This window comes from Martes martes (assembly GCF_963455335.1).
Source record: "Martes martes genome assembly, chromosome: 11".
NCBI classification, from domain to species: domain Eukaryota; kingdom Metazoa; phylum Chordata; class Mammalia; order Carnivora; family Mustelidae; genus Martes; species Martes martes.
The window spans coordinates 9,788,543-9,808,534 of record NC_137899.1 but is presented as its reverse complement, the minus strand read 5'-3'; the positions used below and the strand labels follow the sequence as shown (position 1 = coordinate 9,808,534).

General features: G+C 41.9%; 1 protein-coding gene across 3 annotated transcripts in view; it reads left to right on the top strand.

Annotated features, from left to right (window-relative positions):
* The window catches only part of HECW1 (HECT, C2 and WW domain containing E3 ubiquitin protein ligase 1), a gene marked incomplete at its 5' end in the record, with an annotated part of 447,342 nt that overhangs the window by 274,127 nt on the left and 153,223 nt on the right, over positions 1 to 19,992 (top strand). For all 3 annotated transcript variants that reach the window (XM_080818019.1, XM_080818018.1, XM_080818020.1), the window contains one exon: positions 19,506 to 19,581. In XM_080818019.1, the coding sequence (XP_080674145.1) occupies positions 19,506 to 19,581 (76 nt within the window). The remainder of the gene's footprint in view (positions 1 to 19,505; positions 19,582 to 19,992) is intronic.

Sequence of the window (19,992 nt, the reverse complement as noted above, 5' to 3'; positions counted from 1 at the left end):
TATGTCTTTGAAGCTGGGAATAAGATACCCAAACCCAACAGTTGTATGGGAATTTTTTCCTTTACTCCTTCATATATTTAGTTCCCACTCTTAAAATCTTAAAAACAATAATACAGGGGGAAATATGGAATAAAGAAACAGATAATACCATTTTTGTCATAATTTTTCTTCTTACTTGAATTGTACAAAGTAAAATTGGCCTGATGCTTTCCTCATTTGTCGCCAAATATTAAAATATCCAATTACCCTGTATTTCCCAAACAATACACAGGGATATAAAAAAACTGAGATGGGTTCATACTCCTGGTCAGCAGGGTTATTCATGTAGAGTTAGGGTCCAGAACTCTGGGCATGATGGGTCCAGGGTTTGTCCTCTCTGGGTTTCTAAGTCTGTGTATCTGCATGGACAAAAGTCAGTGGCCACTGTTCTTATCATCCAGAGTTGTACTATGATATGGGGCTGAAAGATAATTCCATTGTTATTCTTGATGATATGATGGTTTCCATATCACACAAAAGAAACCTCTGTCCCACCCTCTGGCTTCTCAGTTCCTAATACCAATCTACTCCAGCCATGGACTCCCATGGTTCTGCTCCACTGGTCACCTTCATACCACCAGTGATAGCATCACTTCCAAATTCCCATTTCCAAGGGTACATGACTCTTGGGCCGTCCTCTCCCTACTTTGCAGCCCACTTCCCCACCCTGCCTATTGGACTCATGTTTTCTCCTCCCTGGCTAAGATTCTACCATATATCACTCCAATCTGGTGCTTGCCCTTTTTATTGCTGTGTCACTGTCACATGGCAAAACCCAGCCCTGGTTAAGCCCAATTCCATCTACTCTTTACTTGCTTCTAGGAAGCAGAAGAATCTTCCATTAGTCTCTGACCACAAACCGCAGGGGCCCTTTAGCATTCCCCAGAAGCACTCTGCCTTTCCCACACTTGGAGAAGGCTATTTCACATTTTCTTCTTTTTCCTCAAACCTCAATACTCCTCCACTGTTGGTTGAGGACCTGTCTTCCTTCACTGAGAAAATGGAGGCAATCAGAACACAACCAGCTTGCACCCACACTACCTGGTCTACTAGCCTGCCTGCTTGTGAGCGATGCCCCCTCCTATTATTGCTGCCAGGTCAGCCTCTCCATGTGTGCAGCACCCTATCCCATCTTGCCTTCTAAGAAACTCATGCTGGAAGTAGTATCTGGCTCTTGCATAGTCCGTTCTTTCCCCTACTGGAGCTTTCCCAAGCCATCATATGACATTCCTGCTCAAAACTGACTTTTTCCCAAACATTCTTGTCATAGCCTTCAAGTCCTAGATGGTCTACCCTTCGATGGTCAGCCTACTGCCACCTCCTTGTTTTCCATTTAGTTCTAGCCTCACTGGTTGTCCTTCCGACTCGTGAATATAGCAAGTTGGTCTGTCCTCAGGGCCTTTTCCACTTCCTATTTCTCTGCTTAGAATATTTCCCCGAATATTGAAATGGCATACTCTCTCTCTTCATTTAGGATTTTTCTCAACATCACCTCCTCAGAGCAAGCTTCTGTAACCACCCAAAGTAAAATATTTGTTCCCCACACACCCCCCTGCTTTGTTTGGGGTTGTGTTATAATTTGTCTGTGTTTGCTCCCCTGTTAGAGGGTAACCTCCAGGGTCATGGAGGCACCTGCCTGTGCTATTAGGAGCTGTTTCCCAGCGCCAGCTAGAACAATATCTGGCATATAAGAGGGCCTTCATAAAGCGTTTGTGCCCAGTAGGCTTGGGTCCAAGCCCTGGCTCAGAAACTTAACTTGGTGGCCTTGGACAAGTTATTAAACTTCTTTGAGACTCAATTCCTGAGTCTACAATGATATAGGTAGGTGATTAAAAATAGGACCCACTTCACAGGACTGTTGGAAGGATGTCTGAGGATGAAATGGTGCCTGTGATGCTTTCAGTACTAGTTTATCAGGTAACGTGGCTATAGTAAGAATGAATTTATATTATGATGAGCGTGAGCTAATCCTGAAACCATTTCTCTCTGGGACTGCTCCAGCTCTCTGGTTGCAAAATACATAGACTTGAGTATCAGTAGAATATAGAGAAACTAAATGCATGTTTGGATAATATACAGAAAGTTTGAAAATGCCAAAAGTAATGAGTTAGTACCTGTAAGCAAGAGTTTAATTCTTTTGTTAAAGATGTTTTCTTCAAAAGAATTTACTGGCCCTAGAATAGTATCCATGAGATGGATGGGTGGATGGATGGTTGGGTGGATGGGGAATAGTTCCAAATGATGGCTGAGTTATGGGTTTTATTCTAACAAATATTTGTAAGAAAAGAACTAGGTCAGAAGTAGTATGAATTACTTCTAGTGCACGAGTCTTGTTTAGAGACCTTGTCTTTGAGGAGCACAGTTTAGGCAACTAGAAGGAGGGCCTTGGCTTTCTACAAAGCCCTGGGGAATGCAGAGGTGTAAAGTAGGTATGAGGTTAGTGGATGCTGAGCAGTCTTTAATGAAAGAGCAAGAACTCTCCTTCCATATGTGAGAGAAGCGTTAGTACCACTCATCACATGATCCTGCAAAGTGTAGGCAACAGGAGGCCCCCGATGCATCTGGAGAGTAGGAAGCTGTTCCTCAAGGGCCCTGTGGCAGCAGAGTGCCTGGGGATTGACAGCAAGCCCATCCTTGGATGTTAGCAGGCTCTTCCTAGTTTCTCTTGGAAAATGAGTATCCCTGTGGCATGTCAATGGGACAAAAGACATTATACTAGAGAGAAGCAGACACGCTTGTTTGCCCAAATATAAATATATTTTTACGTGAGAATGCATCCTAGAAATGTTAGAGCAAGTTAGCAAGGGGGAAATGGTTTGTGTGGAAGCAAAGTCATTTTATAGGTGTCTTTTCAGGAGCATCTTTCATTTGGTGAGAAGTAAATACTGTCACAGTTTCATCAAACACTGCCCATCCCTCCCTGGGTGATCCGTCACATTGCTGGTTTGCTCAGTCTGAGGGAGTAGATGGTGACAAAGAGCTCCACGCAGAATGCAGTCCTTTTCTTTCATTCAGCAGAAATAGCTGCTGTCATATTCCCCATGATTTCATTTACCCAGAGGTTTTCAGGTAATTAATTTAACAGCTGTTTTCAAAAAGCAGAATTAAAGCCGTTCTCTCTTTCCCCTCCAACCTCACAGATTTAGATGCAAAGACCTAACTATTGGGGCACCTGCCTTCTTAGCTACTGGTGGTGGTAAATTACAAAACCCAGGTCTGAAAGGACAGTGGATTTGAGGAGTTTTATAACCTGTAAGACAGAGAGGTTCAGTACAGGGCTCCTCTCTTTCCCTGAGCACTCTCGTTTACCACTTAATGGAGCAAGGTCCCCTCCTCCCCATTGTCCTACCACACTGTTGGGACCTCATCATGCTTCACCTGGGCCCTTGCAGCTGCCTCAGTGTTATGGCTTCTGACCTTGTGGTTCAGTCTGAAGTGTAGCCTAGACTCGCCGGGGGAGTTTTAAGGATGAATGTCCTTGCCACACCCAGAGGGTCCACCTCTTTGGGTCTGGAGAGCCTGGATGATGGTACAGAAATGCCCTCCACGTCAGCCTCCGGGCTATGACCATGGGAGCCTTTGGAGCACAATCTAAGCTTTGAACTCCTGTCCAGAGCATCACCACGCTTCTGCAATGAGTATGTCTTCCTTTCTGAAGTGAATTGGATCATTTAAAGACAAAGTTATTCCCCCCCAAATAAAACCAAACATTCAGTGATTCTCTCTTGCCTATAAGTAAAGATCAAGTTCCTAAACATATACCATGATAAAAAAGAAATAAAAATAAAGCATACATTTAAATGTCCCAAACATGGCAACACCAGCCTCCACTTCCTGACGCTGCAGAGTCTCAGGGTCACCATGCTTTCCAGCTCAGGGATGGGGCCATGCTGGCAGCTCCCAGAACACCAGGCTAGTTTGCATCACTCTGCCTTTGCTGCAGCGGTTCTGTCTGCCGACAGCCTCCTTCCTCCCCTTCCTCCCCTGGCTCATTCCGCCTCATCCAGCGACACCCAGTTGAGGAGTATTCAGCTCCAGAGCAAACCTGGGCTATACCTCCAGCTGCACAGTATTGAAGCAATCCATCGCCTGTCAGAAGATCAGCTCCCTGATGGAAAATGCCAAGTACCCCATGGCACTCGAGGGCCACAGGAGAGAGATTAGGGGTGGACCCCCCTGGCCCTGCCTCTCCCACTGCCAATCTCCCCTTCATGTACTTTTGTGGCACCTTTCCCTGACTTCTTTCCCCTGGCTTTCAGAGTGTGCTCTGGCATGGTTTGGCTTTAGTGAAAGTGTGGTCTTCAGTGCAGAAAGCACACAAAATGGTTGATTTTAAAGATTGATTAACAATGAAAGGATTGTTACTTAAGGGGAGGGTATCATTCAATTCTATACATTTATAGATACAGACATATACACATGTACATACATGTTTATAATATACAACATAAGTTATTGTATATGCCAAATGAGGTTTTATACACATATAGGTATTTCTGAAAAGTTGAGAAACATAGAATAAATTCTTTTTTAGATAGTGGGTTAGTTATATTTCCAAATGATACAGTTAATATATTTACCCTCCAAACACCTTTCCAGGTATTTTAAATTTAAAGCAGTTGCTCCGGTTGTTAATCATGAACTGTCCATTTTTTGCCCCTACAAAGTGTCCTAAGAGTCTGGAAATAGGGAAAATTGTGTGTGTGTGTGTGTGTGTACACACATGCCCTGCCTTGCTTCAAAGAGGATCTCAGGCTACTAACAGAATATATAAGCAGTGAAGGGTGGGGCTCCCGGGTCAGGTTCGTGTGCTCAGGACCATGGTGGGCACACATTTTACAGGGGCTGTGGTGGGGGCTGATGGCTCTGTGTTCAAGTGGTCCTTGCTAACAGGGAAACAAGTCCAGTTACACAGTTCATGGTTTACCAGGGATGAAAACTGGCCACAGTCGGCTCAGGAGAAGTACATCTGTTGGTTCTAAGAAAGGGCAGATTTTTTCACAAGGCAAGAAGAATGTGTGGAAAATGAGCTCTGGCTCATAAAGGAAATAGAATGAAGAAGGTTGTGTTAGTCTTCTCTTGTTGTGTAATGAATTACCACAAAGCTAGCAGCTTAAAACAGCATAGATTAGCTCGATTTCTGAAGGTCAGAAGTCCCGCACGTGATGGCTGCATTCTCTGCTCAGTGGATCACAGGTCAATACAACATCAAGGCATCAGCCAGGCTGAGTTCTCATCTGGGAGTTGCAGGGGAATTCTGCTTTCAAGCGCAGTCTTGTTGAAGAACTCAGTCCCTCGTGGTTGTAGTTCCTGTTTCCTTGGTGGCTCTTCAAGCTAGCAATAGTGCATCAAATCCTTCTCACTCTGGAACTCTGACTCCCTCTTTCTCTCTGCCCTTTGGACCCAGATTTAAAGGGCTCATGTGATTACATTAGATGCACCATATTATCTCCGCCTCTCAAAGTCAACTGTGACATATCCCATCACCTAATCATGGGATCAGTCCCTGGGATTATGCAGGGCTGGTATACCAGGGGCAGGAAACCTTGAGGCCCCTGGAAACTCTTTCCTGGTCCAAGAAAACTCTTAGGCCCATTCTTTCCTACCACAAGGCTTAAAAGGGCCCCTTCAGGCCTCCCAGTTTTGGGGGTTAAAGATGGGGAAGGAAAGAGACAAGCCAAACCAACTCAACCAGAGTTCCTAACTACCCACATTATGTAGATGTTCACTCCCAGGAATGCACATGGTCTCTGAAGAAACAGAGCTGCCACCCTTCCTTCCCCGTGAGCTGCCAAGTACTTGCCCTTAGTCCAGCTTTCCCACAAAGTAACCAGGGAGATGCTCAGAACTCCCTACAGGCTTCCCCTATCTTCTGATGGAAACTTTCCAGAAGTTCTGCCCACCACCACCTCCCTGCCTGCCCTAGCTCTGTGACCCCTAATCTCAACCTGTGACCCTTCATCCTAGACCCATGGTCCCTCAGATCAGCTCCACAATAAGCAAGATGTGCTCATCTGCTGTCTGGGCCAACTGAAGAAGAACGTAGAAGCTAACATAAGCTTACTGCACAGTTGCTTCTATTTTTCTATTTCATGAAGGCCAAGATGATTAAAATAGCAGCTTAACATGAATTTGTTGGAAAACTGAGGATAGAAAAATATGGACAAGATTCCAAGTACATTAAATTAATTCAAATGAGTGTGGCATAGCAGACAATGCATTTGTTGACCTGAGGTGTGGATTTAGAAGAGAGTCTGGCAGAGCAGAAAACTGACCCAGGCATGCAGAAGGCCTGGAGGCAGCTTTCAGACTACCTTGTGGTCACGTCTCTTTTTCAGAGCCAGCCAAGCAGATGCCTGGATTGACCTCTTTATGCTTCGTGTTCTTCATTGAAGAGTAAAGAATCAAATATTAGATAACCTGCTAACATAGTACTTAACAATAAAAAGTCAGAGGCTTAAAAACAAGTCACAGTATAAATAACAACACTGGCCTCATTGAGAGCTTCTACTGTGTGCCAGCCTTTGTGCTGAGTGTTTCATGAGCACCTCATTCAGGTCTCAGGAGAACTCTGAGAGGAGGTTCCGTTCTGGCCTCCATTTGGCAGAAAGGGAAAGTGAGAATCAGAAGAGTTGATTTTCTTGCCTTGGGCCACACACTGAAGAGAAGCCAGCAGAGAAGGGGGTGCGCAGACTCTGGCTTGAGCTGTCAACACCCAATAGAACACCTGCTTATCACAACCTCCATACATTTTTTGGTGAAATACAAGAGCAAGAAACAAATTGTGGGAGTGATGTCATCAAGGTGGTGGTATAGGAGATTGTAGCTTCTGTCACCCCACAAACATCCACAATTAGCTGTCCATGAGCAGAAACAGCTCTGGGGGAGCTGTGGAGTCCACATAAGAAACTTCAGCAATGCAGTGAACAAAAATCCTAAGAATAATCACACAAGAATAGAAGGAAGACAGCTTTGGCAGCATCGTCATCTCCTTTCCCAGGTTGACACTGCTCACCCGCCCAGGGATGCTGAGGGAAGCCCCCAGATAGAAGGAGTTCCCCTCTCTGGGAAAGGAAGAACAGAGTGAGTGTCCCCAGTATTTTAGGGTACAACACAAAGGTCCCACTTGGATTTCACCACACCCAGACCAGCAAAGCTGAGCTGTATAGAGCTAGCTAGGAACAAGGAAGAAAAATAAGGTGTACCAATAGCAGCATGCAGCAGGAACGATCATGATTCACGGTGACCTGCTCTATAGACAAACCCAGCAGCTTCCACCACTGTAAAAGGAATTAATGACCAGCTCAGCTGTGGCAGAACTCCTCTAGATTTTACCAGCTTTTGCCCCATAAGTACTTGTGTCTGTCAGTGCAAACTATCACGGTCTATCTTAGCTCATTCTACTCTCTTCCATCAGAGCCTATAAACCACACCAGGGGCCAGCCTAGGCCTCTCCGGCTGTTGCAAATGCAGGATGCCACCCTTGAGCCCCATGGCTGACCTTCATCACTGTGTATGCCAAAAACTAATAAGAAACAAAGGTCATCATATAATTACAAAGGGGTCTATTTATAGCATCTATCTATCTATCATCTATATCTATATATCTATATTTATATATTAAACAACATATTTTAAAACAACCAATGGGCCAAAGAAGAAATCAAAAGAGAAATTTAAAAATACCTTGAAACAAATGAAAATGAAAATACAACATATCAAAACCTGTAGTATGCTGCAAAAGCAGTTTTAAGAAGGACTTTTATAGTGATAAATGTCTACATTAAGAAAAAAAAAGAACAAATAAACAACCTAAATTTACACTTTAAAGGAACTAGGAAAAAAAAGAACTAAGCCCAAAGTTAGCAGAAAAAAGAAAAAACAAAAATCCCAGCAGAAATAAATGAAAAAAGACCAACAAAACTATAGAAAAGACTAACAAAACTAAGAACTAGTTTTTTGAAAAGATAAACAAAATCCACCGACCTTTAACTATACTAAGAAAAAAAAAAAAGAAAGAAAGAAAACTGAAATAAATAAAATCAGAAATGAAAGAGGAGACATTCTAATACCTCAGAAATTCAGAGGCTAATAAGTGATGACTGTGAATATTTATACACTAACAAATTAGATAACCTAGAAGAAATGGAGAAATTCCTAGAAACATACAACCTACAAAAACTGAATCATGAAGAAATAGAAATCTATACAGATCAATAATAGGTAAGGGGATTGAATCAGTAATCAAAAACTTTCCCTCAAGAGATCCCAGGATCAGATGGTTTCATTGGTTTTTCCTATCAAACATTTAAAGAAAAATTAACACCAGTGCTCTTCAAACTTAAAAAAAAATGAAGAGGAGGGAACACCCCCAAACTCATTTTACAAGGCCAGTAATACCCTAAAACCAAAGCCAGATAAGGACACTATAAGAAAGAAAACTGCAGACCAACATCTTTGATGAATATAGATGCAAAAATCCTCAACAACATATTTGCAAACAGAATTTAACAGTACACTAAAGGGATGATACAGTATGATCAAAGTGGGATTTATCCTTCGGATGCAAGAAAGGTTCAACATATGCAAATCAATCAATAAGTAAAATAAATATTAATGGAACGAAAGATAAAAATCATGTGATCAAGTCAGTAGATGCAGAAAAAGCATTTGATAAAATACAACATCCTTTCATGGCAAAAAAAAAAAAAAAAATACAGAAAATTGGGCAGAACATACCTCAGTGTAATAAAGGCTGTATATAACAAACCCAGAGTGAAAGGCCAACATGAAAGGTTGAAAGCTTTTCCTTTAAGATCAAGAATAAGATAAGGGTCCCCATTCAGCATGGTATTGGAAGTCCTAGCCAGAGTAATCAGGCAAGAAAAAGAAATAAATGGATCTTAATTGGAAAAGAAAAAGTAATGTTGTCTTTTGTTTGCAATGATACAGTCTTTTTAAAAATATGATCTTATATATAGAAAATCTTGAAGACCACACCAGAAAACTCTTAGAACTAATCACTCAGTGAATTCAGTAAAGTTGGAGGATACAGAATTAACATATGTAAATCAGTTGTTTCTATATACTATCAGAAAATGCCAAAGAAATAAGAAAAAAAAATACCACTTACAATAGCATCAAAAACAAATACTTAGAAATACATTTAAGCAAAGAAGTAAAAAGTGTGCACTGAAAAGTACGAGGCTTTGATGAAAGGAATTAAAGAAGACACACAAAAAAATAGATATTCCATGTTCATGGAGTGGAAGAATTAATGCTATTAAACACCCATAACTACCCAAAGGAATGGATAGATTCAGTGCAATCTTTATCCAAATTCCAATAGCACTTTTCATAGAAATAGAAAAAACAATCCTAAAATTTGTATGGAACCACAAAGGACCCAAAATAATCAAAGAAATCTTAAGAAAGAACAAAGCTGGAGATACTACACTTCCTGATTTTGAACTATACTACAAAGCTATTGTAATCAAAACAGGATGGCACTGGCATACACAAAGAAACATAGACCGATGAAAAAGAAACAAGAGCTCAGACATAAACCCTTATATATATAGTCAACTAATATTGACAAGGAAGCCAAGAATCCTCAATGTAGAAAGGATCATTTCTTCAATAAATGGTATTGGGGAAACCACATGCAGAAAAATGAATTAGACCTATATCTCCTACCATTCACAAAAATTAACTCAAATGGATTAAAAACTTAAGTGAAATACCAGAATCCATACAATTCCTCAGAGAAAACATACAGAAAAAGCTCCTTGACCTTGTCTTGGCAATGATATGTTGGATAGGACACCAAAAGTGTCACAGGCAACAGAGCAAAATTAACTATAAAGCAAAAATTAATAAGTGGAACCACATCAAACTAAAAAACTTGTGCACAGCAAAAGAAAAAATGAACAAAATGAAAAGGCAACCTACAAAGTGGGAGAAAGTGCTTGAAAATCATGTTATCTGATAAGGTGCCAGTATCCAAAATATATAAAGAACTAATGGACCTCAGTAGCCAAAAACAAACCAATTTAAAGATGGGCAGAGGACCTGAATAGACATTTTTCCAAAGAAGACATACAGATGGGCAGCAGACACATGAAAAGATGCTCAACATCACTCATCATTAGGGAAATGCAAATCAAAACCACAATGAACTATCACCTTGCACCTATTAAAATGGCCATCATCAAAAAGATAAGAGATGAATGCTGGTGAGGATGTGGAGAAACAGGTATCCTTGTGCACTGTTGGTGGGAATGTAAATTGGTGCAGCCACTCTGGAAAACAGTATGGGTTTCCTCAAAAAATTAAAAATAGGGAAACCTGGGTGGCTCAGTCAGTTATGCATCTATCTGCCTTTGGCTCAGGTCATGGTGCCAGGGTTCTAGGATCAAGTCCCGCATCAGGCTCCTTACTTAGCAAGGAGCCTGCTTCTCCTTTTGCCTGCCACTCCCCCTGTTCATGCTCTCCCACCCTCCTTCTTTCTCTCTCTGACAAATAAATAATAAATAAATCTTTAAAAAATTAAAAATAGAATTTTCATATAATCCAGCAATCCCACTTCTGGTGTCTATCCAAAAATATGAAACCAGAATCTTGAAGAGATATCTGCATTGCCATGTTCATTACAGCATTATTCACAGTAGCCAAGCTCTGGAAACAACTTAAGTGTCCATCAGTGAGTGCATAGGTAAAGAAACTCTGAGATAAGTATAGATATAGGTATATAGATATATGAATGATATTATTTAGCCATGAGAAAAAAAGAAATCCTGCCATTTGCAACAACATGGATCTTGAGAGCATTGTGCTAAGACGGAAAAAGACAGATACTGTATGGTATCACCTATATGTGTAATCCAAAAAAGCCAAATTCATGGAAACAGAGTAGTAGAGGGGTGGATTCTATGGGTGGAGAGGTGGGGGATGGTGGGGAGATTTTGGTCAAAGCATACAAATTTTTAATTGTAAGATGAATAATGTTCTGGGGATCTGATGTTGATCATGGTGATTATAGTTAATAATACTGGATTATGAACTTGAAAGTTACTAGGAGAGTAGATCTTAAATGTTCTCACCACAAAAATGAAATGGTAATTATATGACATGATGGAGATGTTACCTAAAACTATGGTGGTAATCATTCTGTGGTATATAAGTGTATCAAACCAACACATTGTATGACTTAAACTTACAACATCATTATATGTCCATTATATCTCAAAGCTAGGGGAAAAATAATTTGACAGGATTTCAACAACAAGAAAAACTGGCATATACATGCCATGGATTATTCAGCCATAAAGAGGATTAATCATGGGGAAACCTTTTGATGGTTAATTTTATGTCAACTTGACAGGGACACAGGGTGCACTGATATTTGGTCAAACATTATTCTGGGTTTTTCCTGTGAGGGTATTTTCGGATGAGCTTAACATTTACGTTACTTGAGTAAAACAGATTGCCCTTTGTAATGTTGGTGGGCCTCATCCTAGGAACTGAAGATCTAAATAGAAAATAATCCTAACCTAATGTTGAATGAAAGGGAATTCCTTCAGCCTGACTGCCTTCTAGCTGAGACATCTGTTTTTCCCTGCCTTAGGACTCAGACTGAACCATCAGCCCTTCATGGGTCTTGACTGCTGGCTTTCACACTGGAACTTACACCATCAGCTCTCCTGAGTCTCCAGCTTGCTAACTGCAGATGTTAGGACTTGTAAGCCTCTAAAAATGTGTGACCCAGTTCCTTATTATATGTGTGTGTGTGCACACACACGCGCGTGTGTATACACACACACACACACACTGTTGGTTCTGTTTTTCTGGAGAGCCCTGATTCATACAAACCTCAGAAACATTACAGTAAGTGAAAGAATCCAGTCACAGAAGGCCATATATTGTATGAGCCCATATATATGAAATATCTGAAATATGTAAATCCACAGAGACAGAAAGTAAATTGGAGTTTTCCTGGTGCTGGGGAGGAAAGAAGACTGGGAAGAAAATGCTCAATGGGCATAAGGTTTAAGATTTTACTCTGAATCATTAAAATGTCTAAGACATAGAGAAACCAGTGGTCATACAATATTGTGAATGTTAAATGCTACTGAATTGTTCCATTTAAAATGGTCAATTTTAGGGGCGCTGGGTGGCTCAGTGGGTTAAAGCCTCTGCCTTCAGCTCAGGTCATGATCCCAGGGTCCTAGGATCGAGCCCCGCATCGGGCTCTCTGCTCAGCGGGGAGCCTGCTTCTCTCTCTCTCTCTGCCTGCCTCTCTGCCTACTTATGATCTCTGTCTGTCAAATAAAAAATTAAAAAATAAAATAAAATGGTCAATTTTAGGGGTTCGTGGGTGGCTAAGTTGGTTAAGCCCCTGACTTGGGCTCAGGTCATGATCTCAGGGTCCTGGGATCGAACCCCACATTGGGCTCTCTGCTCAGCAGGGAGCCTGCTTCCCTCTCCCCCTCCCTCTCTGTCTGCCTCTCTGCCTGCTTATGATCTCTCTCTGTCAAATAAATAAAATACTAAAAAAAAGAAAAGGTCAGTTTTATGTTATGTGAGTTTCATCTCCTAAGTTATTTTAAATGAAACAGAAAAAAGTAAAAAATACATACATACATACCCACACACACCCATGTACACACACACATGCACACACGTGTGTACATGATTACATGTGTACACAGTACGTTAATGCCCCCACACATGTATGTGTACCCATACATGTGCGTGTACGTGCATACTTACATGCATACATACATACTACACACATACATACATACATACATACCAAAAGCTTCCAGGGAACCAAGTTGGTATCACATTTCATGAAATCTAAAATGCCATGGATATTAAGATGCATCATTGATTTTCATACCACCATGCTGGAAAAAGCTTCCCAATTACAATTATAAGACACATTGATGATTAGCGATACCCCGATTTCACAGCATTAACATGGAAAGCAATGGATGTCTTAGGATTGATGAAGGCAGCTCTAGAGAGATGGCCTGGGAAGGTGTGCTACTGCCACTTCTCAGCTTCAGTTGCTTACTCTGGATATTCTGGAAAAACCTGAAACCCACATTTTAAATAGTTTAATTTATTTTTTTTTAATTTATTTATTTGTTAGAGAGAGAGAGAGAGAGCGAGCACAGGCAGACAGAGTGGTAGGCAGAGGCAGAGGGAGAAGCAGGCTCCCCGCCGAGCAAGGAGCCCGATGTGGGACTCGATCCCAGGACGCTGGGATCATGACCTGAGCCGAAGGCAGCCGCCTAACCAACTGAGCCACCCAGGCGTCCCAAATAGTTTAATTTAAAAAAATGTGTTGGAAACTAATTTTTTAAAATTCTATGACTGTATTAGCCAAAGAAAACATGTCACTGGACCATACAGCCTGCAGCCTCACTTGTGCTCAGTGAGTGCAAAAGAATGCCTTTTGCAGGTGGAACCAGGCAACAGTGATCAGCTCGCAGAGAGTAGAGTGGAGGACCCTTCACAGACTGAGGGCCTCACTGTCTAGGTGACAGTCATCCAGATCTGCAGAGAATTGGATTTTTTATCCCTAATTGGTACAGGCTTGAACAGCGCATGGGGCCTCCATGGGCCAAGGCATTACAGAACCTGCTTCTGGTGCTTGGAAATAGGATCAGGACAGTTTGAGATAAGAGTTACAGACAAATCTAAGGCATCTTTCTATTACTGTTTGAAAGAAATCGACACTTAAGACTGATGCTTCTCCAAGTGTGGTCCCCTCAGCAGCATTAGCCTCATCTGAGCCTTGGTAGAAATACAGACTCTTGGGCCCTCCCCAAACCTACAAAATCAGACTCTCGGGAATCGGGCCTGTTAGTCTATATTTTATGAAGCCCCGCGGGTGATTCTGATGCAGCTAAAGTCAGGGACCCCAGCCCCGGAACAAAGAGAATGACTCAACTATGCCTTAGAATTTGGTAGAGTTTGTTATACTCCTACTTTCAGAATAGTCTACACTACACAAGAAACTATTCTTTAAACAAATAACTAGAAAAACTAAAAATCATCAGGGAACATCCAGGATTTGCTTACTTCCAGCTAGCATGCTCTGTACACAGTCTCCTCACTTTCTTTAAAGAAAGCCAATCACGCACAGCAGACCCTTGCCCCCAAGGAGATTTGCTCCTGGTGCTAATAATGTCTGCAGTCCTGTGTTGCCCAAAGCAGTCAGAGCTGGAAAATCATTCCCCAGTAGTTACATGTTTTATTCAATTCACACAATGAAAACTAGGAGGAATACCTCATTTTCCAACCCCTCTCTTTTTGCCCAAAGTGATTAGCAGAAGACCCCTGAGATTGGGAAGCCCATGCCTTGCCTTCAAGACAATAAAGTAGGAGCAGTGGGGACTCTAGAAGCTGGCTTGGTGACAGCAGCATCAGAAGGCAGAGAGGAGGAAGCAAAATATGAACAGAGTATGAACAGAATAGGAGCTGAAGAGCTGAGCAGCCAGGCCGGGTCTGAGGAAATGGCCTCACCGGCCTGAAGCTCTCTGTTACAGGTTCTGCAACTCACTCTATTTAAGCCAGAGGGACCAGAGATGGATTCATCCCAGGTGCATTTGGGGAAGCCAACAAATCGTTCTGAGCTCAGCTTTCACATTTGTGAACTAGTGATGAGTGAATGATGCTTAATTTGTAAACCATTCTAAGAGTATGTCTAGAAGTACTGGCTCCGGGCTTGACATGTCATTAGCCTTCATCCCTGTTGCTTGTCTCTTGCCCCTTGGATGGGCCTTGTAAGTCTTCCATCACAGGTGTCCCTGGGGTTGGGAAATGGCCTGGGATGTGGTTGACTATTAGAATTTTATATTTTATTCTTTTATGCCCCTAAGGATGACTTTGTACTTTAGGCTTATAGACCTTTCTGCTGGAGAATTTGGAATGAGTTGCCTAACCACCTCATAATCATATTATGAGGATTCAGTAAGACAAATGTACTTAAAATGCTCTATAAACATTTATAATGTGTTTCTTTGTTTATTATTTGCACATTTGAACATTTCAGAGACTTAGAAATGAAACTTGGGACTTGGATTTGTTTGATTTCTTTTTCTGTATTTTTTGAAGGCCACTTGGAGGCATATCAGATTAATTATTAGATGGAGGCAAGATATATCGAACTGTATGGGAACCACTGATCTCTGATCTAAAATGGAACCTGTAATTCCCTGCTCTTGGCTGCTAATATGCCACAGCTTGGATAGCTTACTATTGGTAATGCAGTGTTAGCTGGCACCTGATTTTTAAATTCATATTAACAGTCATGGAGCCCTGCACTTTGCATTTATAGGAAAATCAGAGTTACCTGGCTCAGGTATATAAATAAAGATTCAGGGCTACCCGGGTGGCTCAGTGGGTTAAGCCTCTGCCTTTGGCTCGGGTCATGATCTCAGGGTCCTGGGATCGAGCCCCACATCGGGCTCTCTGCTCAGCACAGAGCCTGCTTCCCTTCCTCTCTCTCTGCCTGCCTCTCTGCCTACTTGTGATCTCCGTCTCTGTCAAATAAATAAATAAAATCTTTTTAAAAATAAACAAATAAAGGTTCAGGGAAGTCACGAATTTCAACTTCTGGCATCATTGTTGCTTGAATTGTTCTGGAACTGAACACAAACCTTGTCAGCATCTTAGAAGGAAGAGTCAGCTACAATTATTTGAGAATAATTGTGGCTATATAAATGGAGTTAATGCATTAGAATTGAGCATACTGTGGCCACACCCCTATTGGAAATGCTGGGGGTGGGTCAGTGTGCTACATGGAGCTTTTCCAGCTTTTACCTGAGGAAGAGGAGCCAGGTCTGGGACAGTCACAGAAACAACTCAAGAGTCACCTTTCCCATGCAAGAGAGTTCTTTGAAAACTCCTTTTTTACCTCAAAATGCACACATATTTTGCATTCGACTTTAAAGCTCTTCATGTTTGTTTTTAAATTAGTTTTACCCCAAATTTTGAGTACAGTGGGTGCTCCAGAGCAGATGTCCTTGCCCCACCCCCACCCCAGGGCACACTTGCCTACCTCTGGGAAGGAGCGGGCACCCGTCAAAAAACCTCTGTGTTCTCAGACACTGGGAGATGGAGGATGTAGGTCAACACGCTCATATGACCGCATGTTCAAGGCACGCCTGTTTCCGGCGAACAGCTACACATCTTCATACCGCTGAAGCAGAGGTCCCCTGCCAGGGTAAAAAGGCCTGCTCTCCACTCTAGTTTTTGCCTAATTGTGTTCTGGGAGCATGTAACGGTGTGGATTCATACTTAGAGCCTTTCAGACAGCAGACCTAAAGAGAAAATGAGAATGTGAGTAGGAGAGATACATCAGAATTAACCCCAAAGCCCTTCACTCAACCCCAGGGGCCTTCTCGGTGGCCTTCGGGAATCTTCTGCACACCACCAACAGATTCGGCTGTGAATCTGTTAAGCCATTTGCCAAGGAGGCTTGCTGTGGAGACATCTGTGTGGGAAACAACCAGTGAAATGGCAAGGGCCGCATCCGAGTGGGGGCCTTGGGACTAGCACCGGGCGTTTAGGGTAACAGCGAGGCATCATACACCAGGAAGAGCAAAGGGAACTAAGAGAACCTACTGACCCGAGAAGATGCGCAGTCTGTTCACGTGCCTCCATCACCTCACTCAGGTGGTTCCAGGGTGAACTCTCCGGCCGAGTCTTCACACCGTTTTCACAGTCCATAAGTGGTAGGGCGTCTATATGTGCGGCAGATCTTTTAACCTTAAACACACCCGTGGAACTCACCTCCACCAAGACGTCAGGATGCAGAACCTTCCTAAAACACGCAAACATTTTTACTTCCTGGAAAATGTTAATCACAGTTACTGTTGGCTGCCACATTCATATCGTCAATCTGGCGCCGAGATGACTGTAAATAACATTAACAAAAAGCCACGAGTTAAGTAGACTTCTGTGGGGTTTTAAATGCGTGTCTCCCCTGTGAGCTTAGTAGCCTCTGAAAAATATACACTTCTCTCTTGGTCTACAGACCTGTTTTTTGATGCCATAAAGATGAAGAAATAGTTTGTAAATATCCTGCATATTTACAAATTTATAAATATCCTGAATAACCAGCAGAGGGATATTTAAATAGGAAGAAGCAAGATATATATGCTTCAAACTATCCTTTGCTATGACTGAAGGTTTAAGCTTGTGTTAGTCTGTTAGGAAATGTGTAGTTTAATCCTCCACTTTTTAAAAATTGGAATGCACACACTTGAGACTTAAAATTCTACAAGTCTATATTAAAGTATAGTTTTTGTTGTGTCTTCAATGATCTTATATTCTGAGGAGATCAGCTAGATGTTGGCATCTTTAAACTAGAATTAGGAAGACAGTTGTCATTGTCCTACACTGGCAGGTACAGCAGCATAAGGGGTTGTGGCCAGCCTATCGGGAGCTCCTATGGCCTTCATCTGGACATAGGTCCGACAAAGAAGAAAAGTTTACATTAAGTAATTTTGATTTATACTTAGGTGTATTGGCCACTTCAAGAGTTAGGAGAAGGGTCGAGGCTGAGGACACAGTGTGTGAGCTGTTTGTTGACTTCTCTGGCTCTGTGTCAGCCGGGCAATGTGAAGACCACACACAGAGTAGGAAGAATCAGGCTTTCCAAATTGAGGGGATATAATGCCTTGGGACAAGCCCATATTCCCAACCCACAAATCCCAGGCCGTGTCTTCCTCTGATTCTTTATTATCAAATGAGACTCAGAGAACAGACCTGTCTCTTGTCTCACTTGATGCCAAGATCTATTCCATATGTCATGGATATTGATTTCCTCTGCCAGCAGCCCAGGAGCCCTGAGATGCACCTTGCACTTGGGTCTGAAACAGGTATACTGAGGAGATTTGCACATTAGCTAAAGCCAAGCACCTAGGCACACCAGGGGCACCAGCTCAGTATGAGGAAGGATTCTAGAAATCCCTTTGTACTCTCCTGGGCCAAAGTTGTGAGCCCTAGTGATGCCCAGTCGTTACACTCAAGTCTTACAAAGGCAGCTTGGTGGTAACATACAGTCATACTCTTACAGCATCAAGGATACTGAAAGGCAATAGAAACAGCCCCACAACCTGCAACAGAGGCTTTGAGCTAGAGGTCGTCAAGTTCAAGTTTTCTGTCTTCTCCTTTCTCAGGACAGATTATCTCCTAAAAACTGGAAACTTGGGGGGCGCCTGGCTGGCTCAGTGGGTTGAAGCCTCTGCCTTCGGCTCGGGTCATGGTCCTGGGGTCCTGAAATTGAGCCCCGCATGGGGCTCTGCTCAGCAGGGAGCCTGCTTCTCTTCCTCTCTCTCTACCTACTTGTGATCTCTGTCTGTCAAATAAATAAATAAAATCTTAAAAAAAAAAAAAAAAAGGGCTGGACACTTGGGCGCCTGGGTGGCTCAGTTGGTTAAGCCACTGCCTTTGGCTCAGGTCATGATCCCAGAGTCCTGGGATTGAGTCCTGCATTGGGCTTCCCCTTCTCTGCAGGGAGCCTGCTTCTCCCTCTCCCTCTGCCTCTCCCCCTGCTTGTGCTCTCTCTCTCTCTCTCTCTCTCTGTCAAATAAATAAATAAATAAAGTCCTTACCAAAAAAAAAAAGTAGACACTATGAATTTGCTTAATAATCTGACTTTAAAAATTACTTTCTGCAAATGCAGTGCTTTAAATAGTAAATCTGCCTTTGAATAAATAGTCACGATCATTTCTGAGTAGAACTTTCCTAGGAGAAAATGGAAGCAAAGACTTTAGGTGTTCTGATTAAAAATTAGCAGATATATATTGAGCAATGCTGGAAAATAAAACATTTTAGCAACTTGACTGGCAAATACTTACCAGACTACAGATAATCCATGTAACAATTATGTTTCTGAAATTTCCCAGATTAAATAAGAGAGACCTCAGAGTAGTTCTCAATGTTATGCTCAGGCTCTTCCCTAATACACAGAATTTCCTGGAAATCCCTAGATAATAATACAGATCAGAAGAAATGGAGGTACCGCAGTTTTACAGCATACTTTGCTAAATGGAAACACATTATAATTACAGCAGTAAACATCTATTGACCTATCATTCTGTTGCCTTAGGGTCTGCTTTAATAAATAGTTTTTGCAAATTTGAATGTGAAAAGATGTTGTTTACATAAGTAGTTACAAAGAGCCTCTAATATTACAGTAATTGTGTTTGTTGATTTCCATTACTCTGAAAAATACCCCTCCTCCCCACTAGCAGATCCTCTATTACTGGGAAAGACATAAGATTGCTAGAAGCTTGTTTTAATCAATAGTAGCCTAATAAAATCACAACACTGCTGTCTTTATAGACTATAGTTGGAGAAATAACTGTGATTAAGCATGTTTGCTTTGCAGTGTGAGTATCTCTTTCAATGCTTGTTTTGCTTGTCTCCCATTTTCCTTCTTACAGATTTTTAAAAGCATTGGCTCTGATGAGACTGTCCAAGGCCAAGGAAGTCGGAGGCTGATCAGCTTTTCTCTCTCAGGTATGTTTTGCTCACCTGAAGGCCTATGGAGACAATGAAAAGGTCAACCAACAGTTAGGTGACCTACTTCAATTTGACTCTTACCTACAAGTTACTCCATCTCTATGTGCCTCGGTTTCCCCATCTGCTAGTTTAATTCCACATTTAATTTAAAACAAAAATTAAAAATATCTGCTCCGTTTTCCTTGACCTCATAAGGATACCGGAAGAGTCAGTAAGTAATAGATGCTAAAGCACTTTGAGACAATAAGAATAAAAGCTGCCATTTCACTTTGCCTCCATCGTCACTAGCATTATCTGAAAGTTTATAAAGTGGAGGTAGGAGAAAGCCCAGGGAGAGAAGCAACCAGCAGACTGTCTAAATGAAATCTCACATGAAGCTCATTTGGTAAAACAGATAAAAACCAAGCT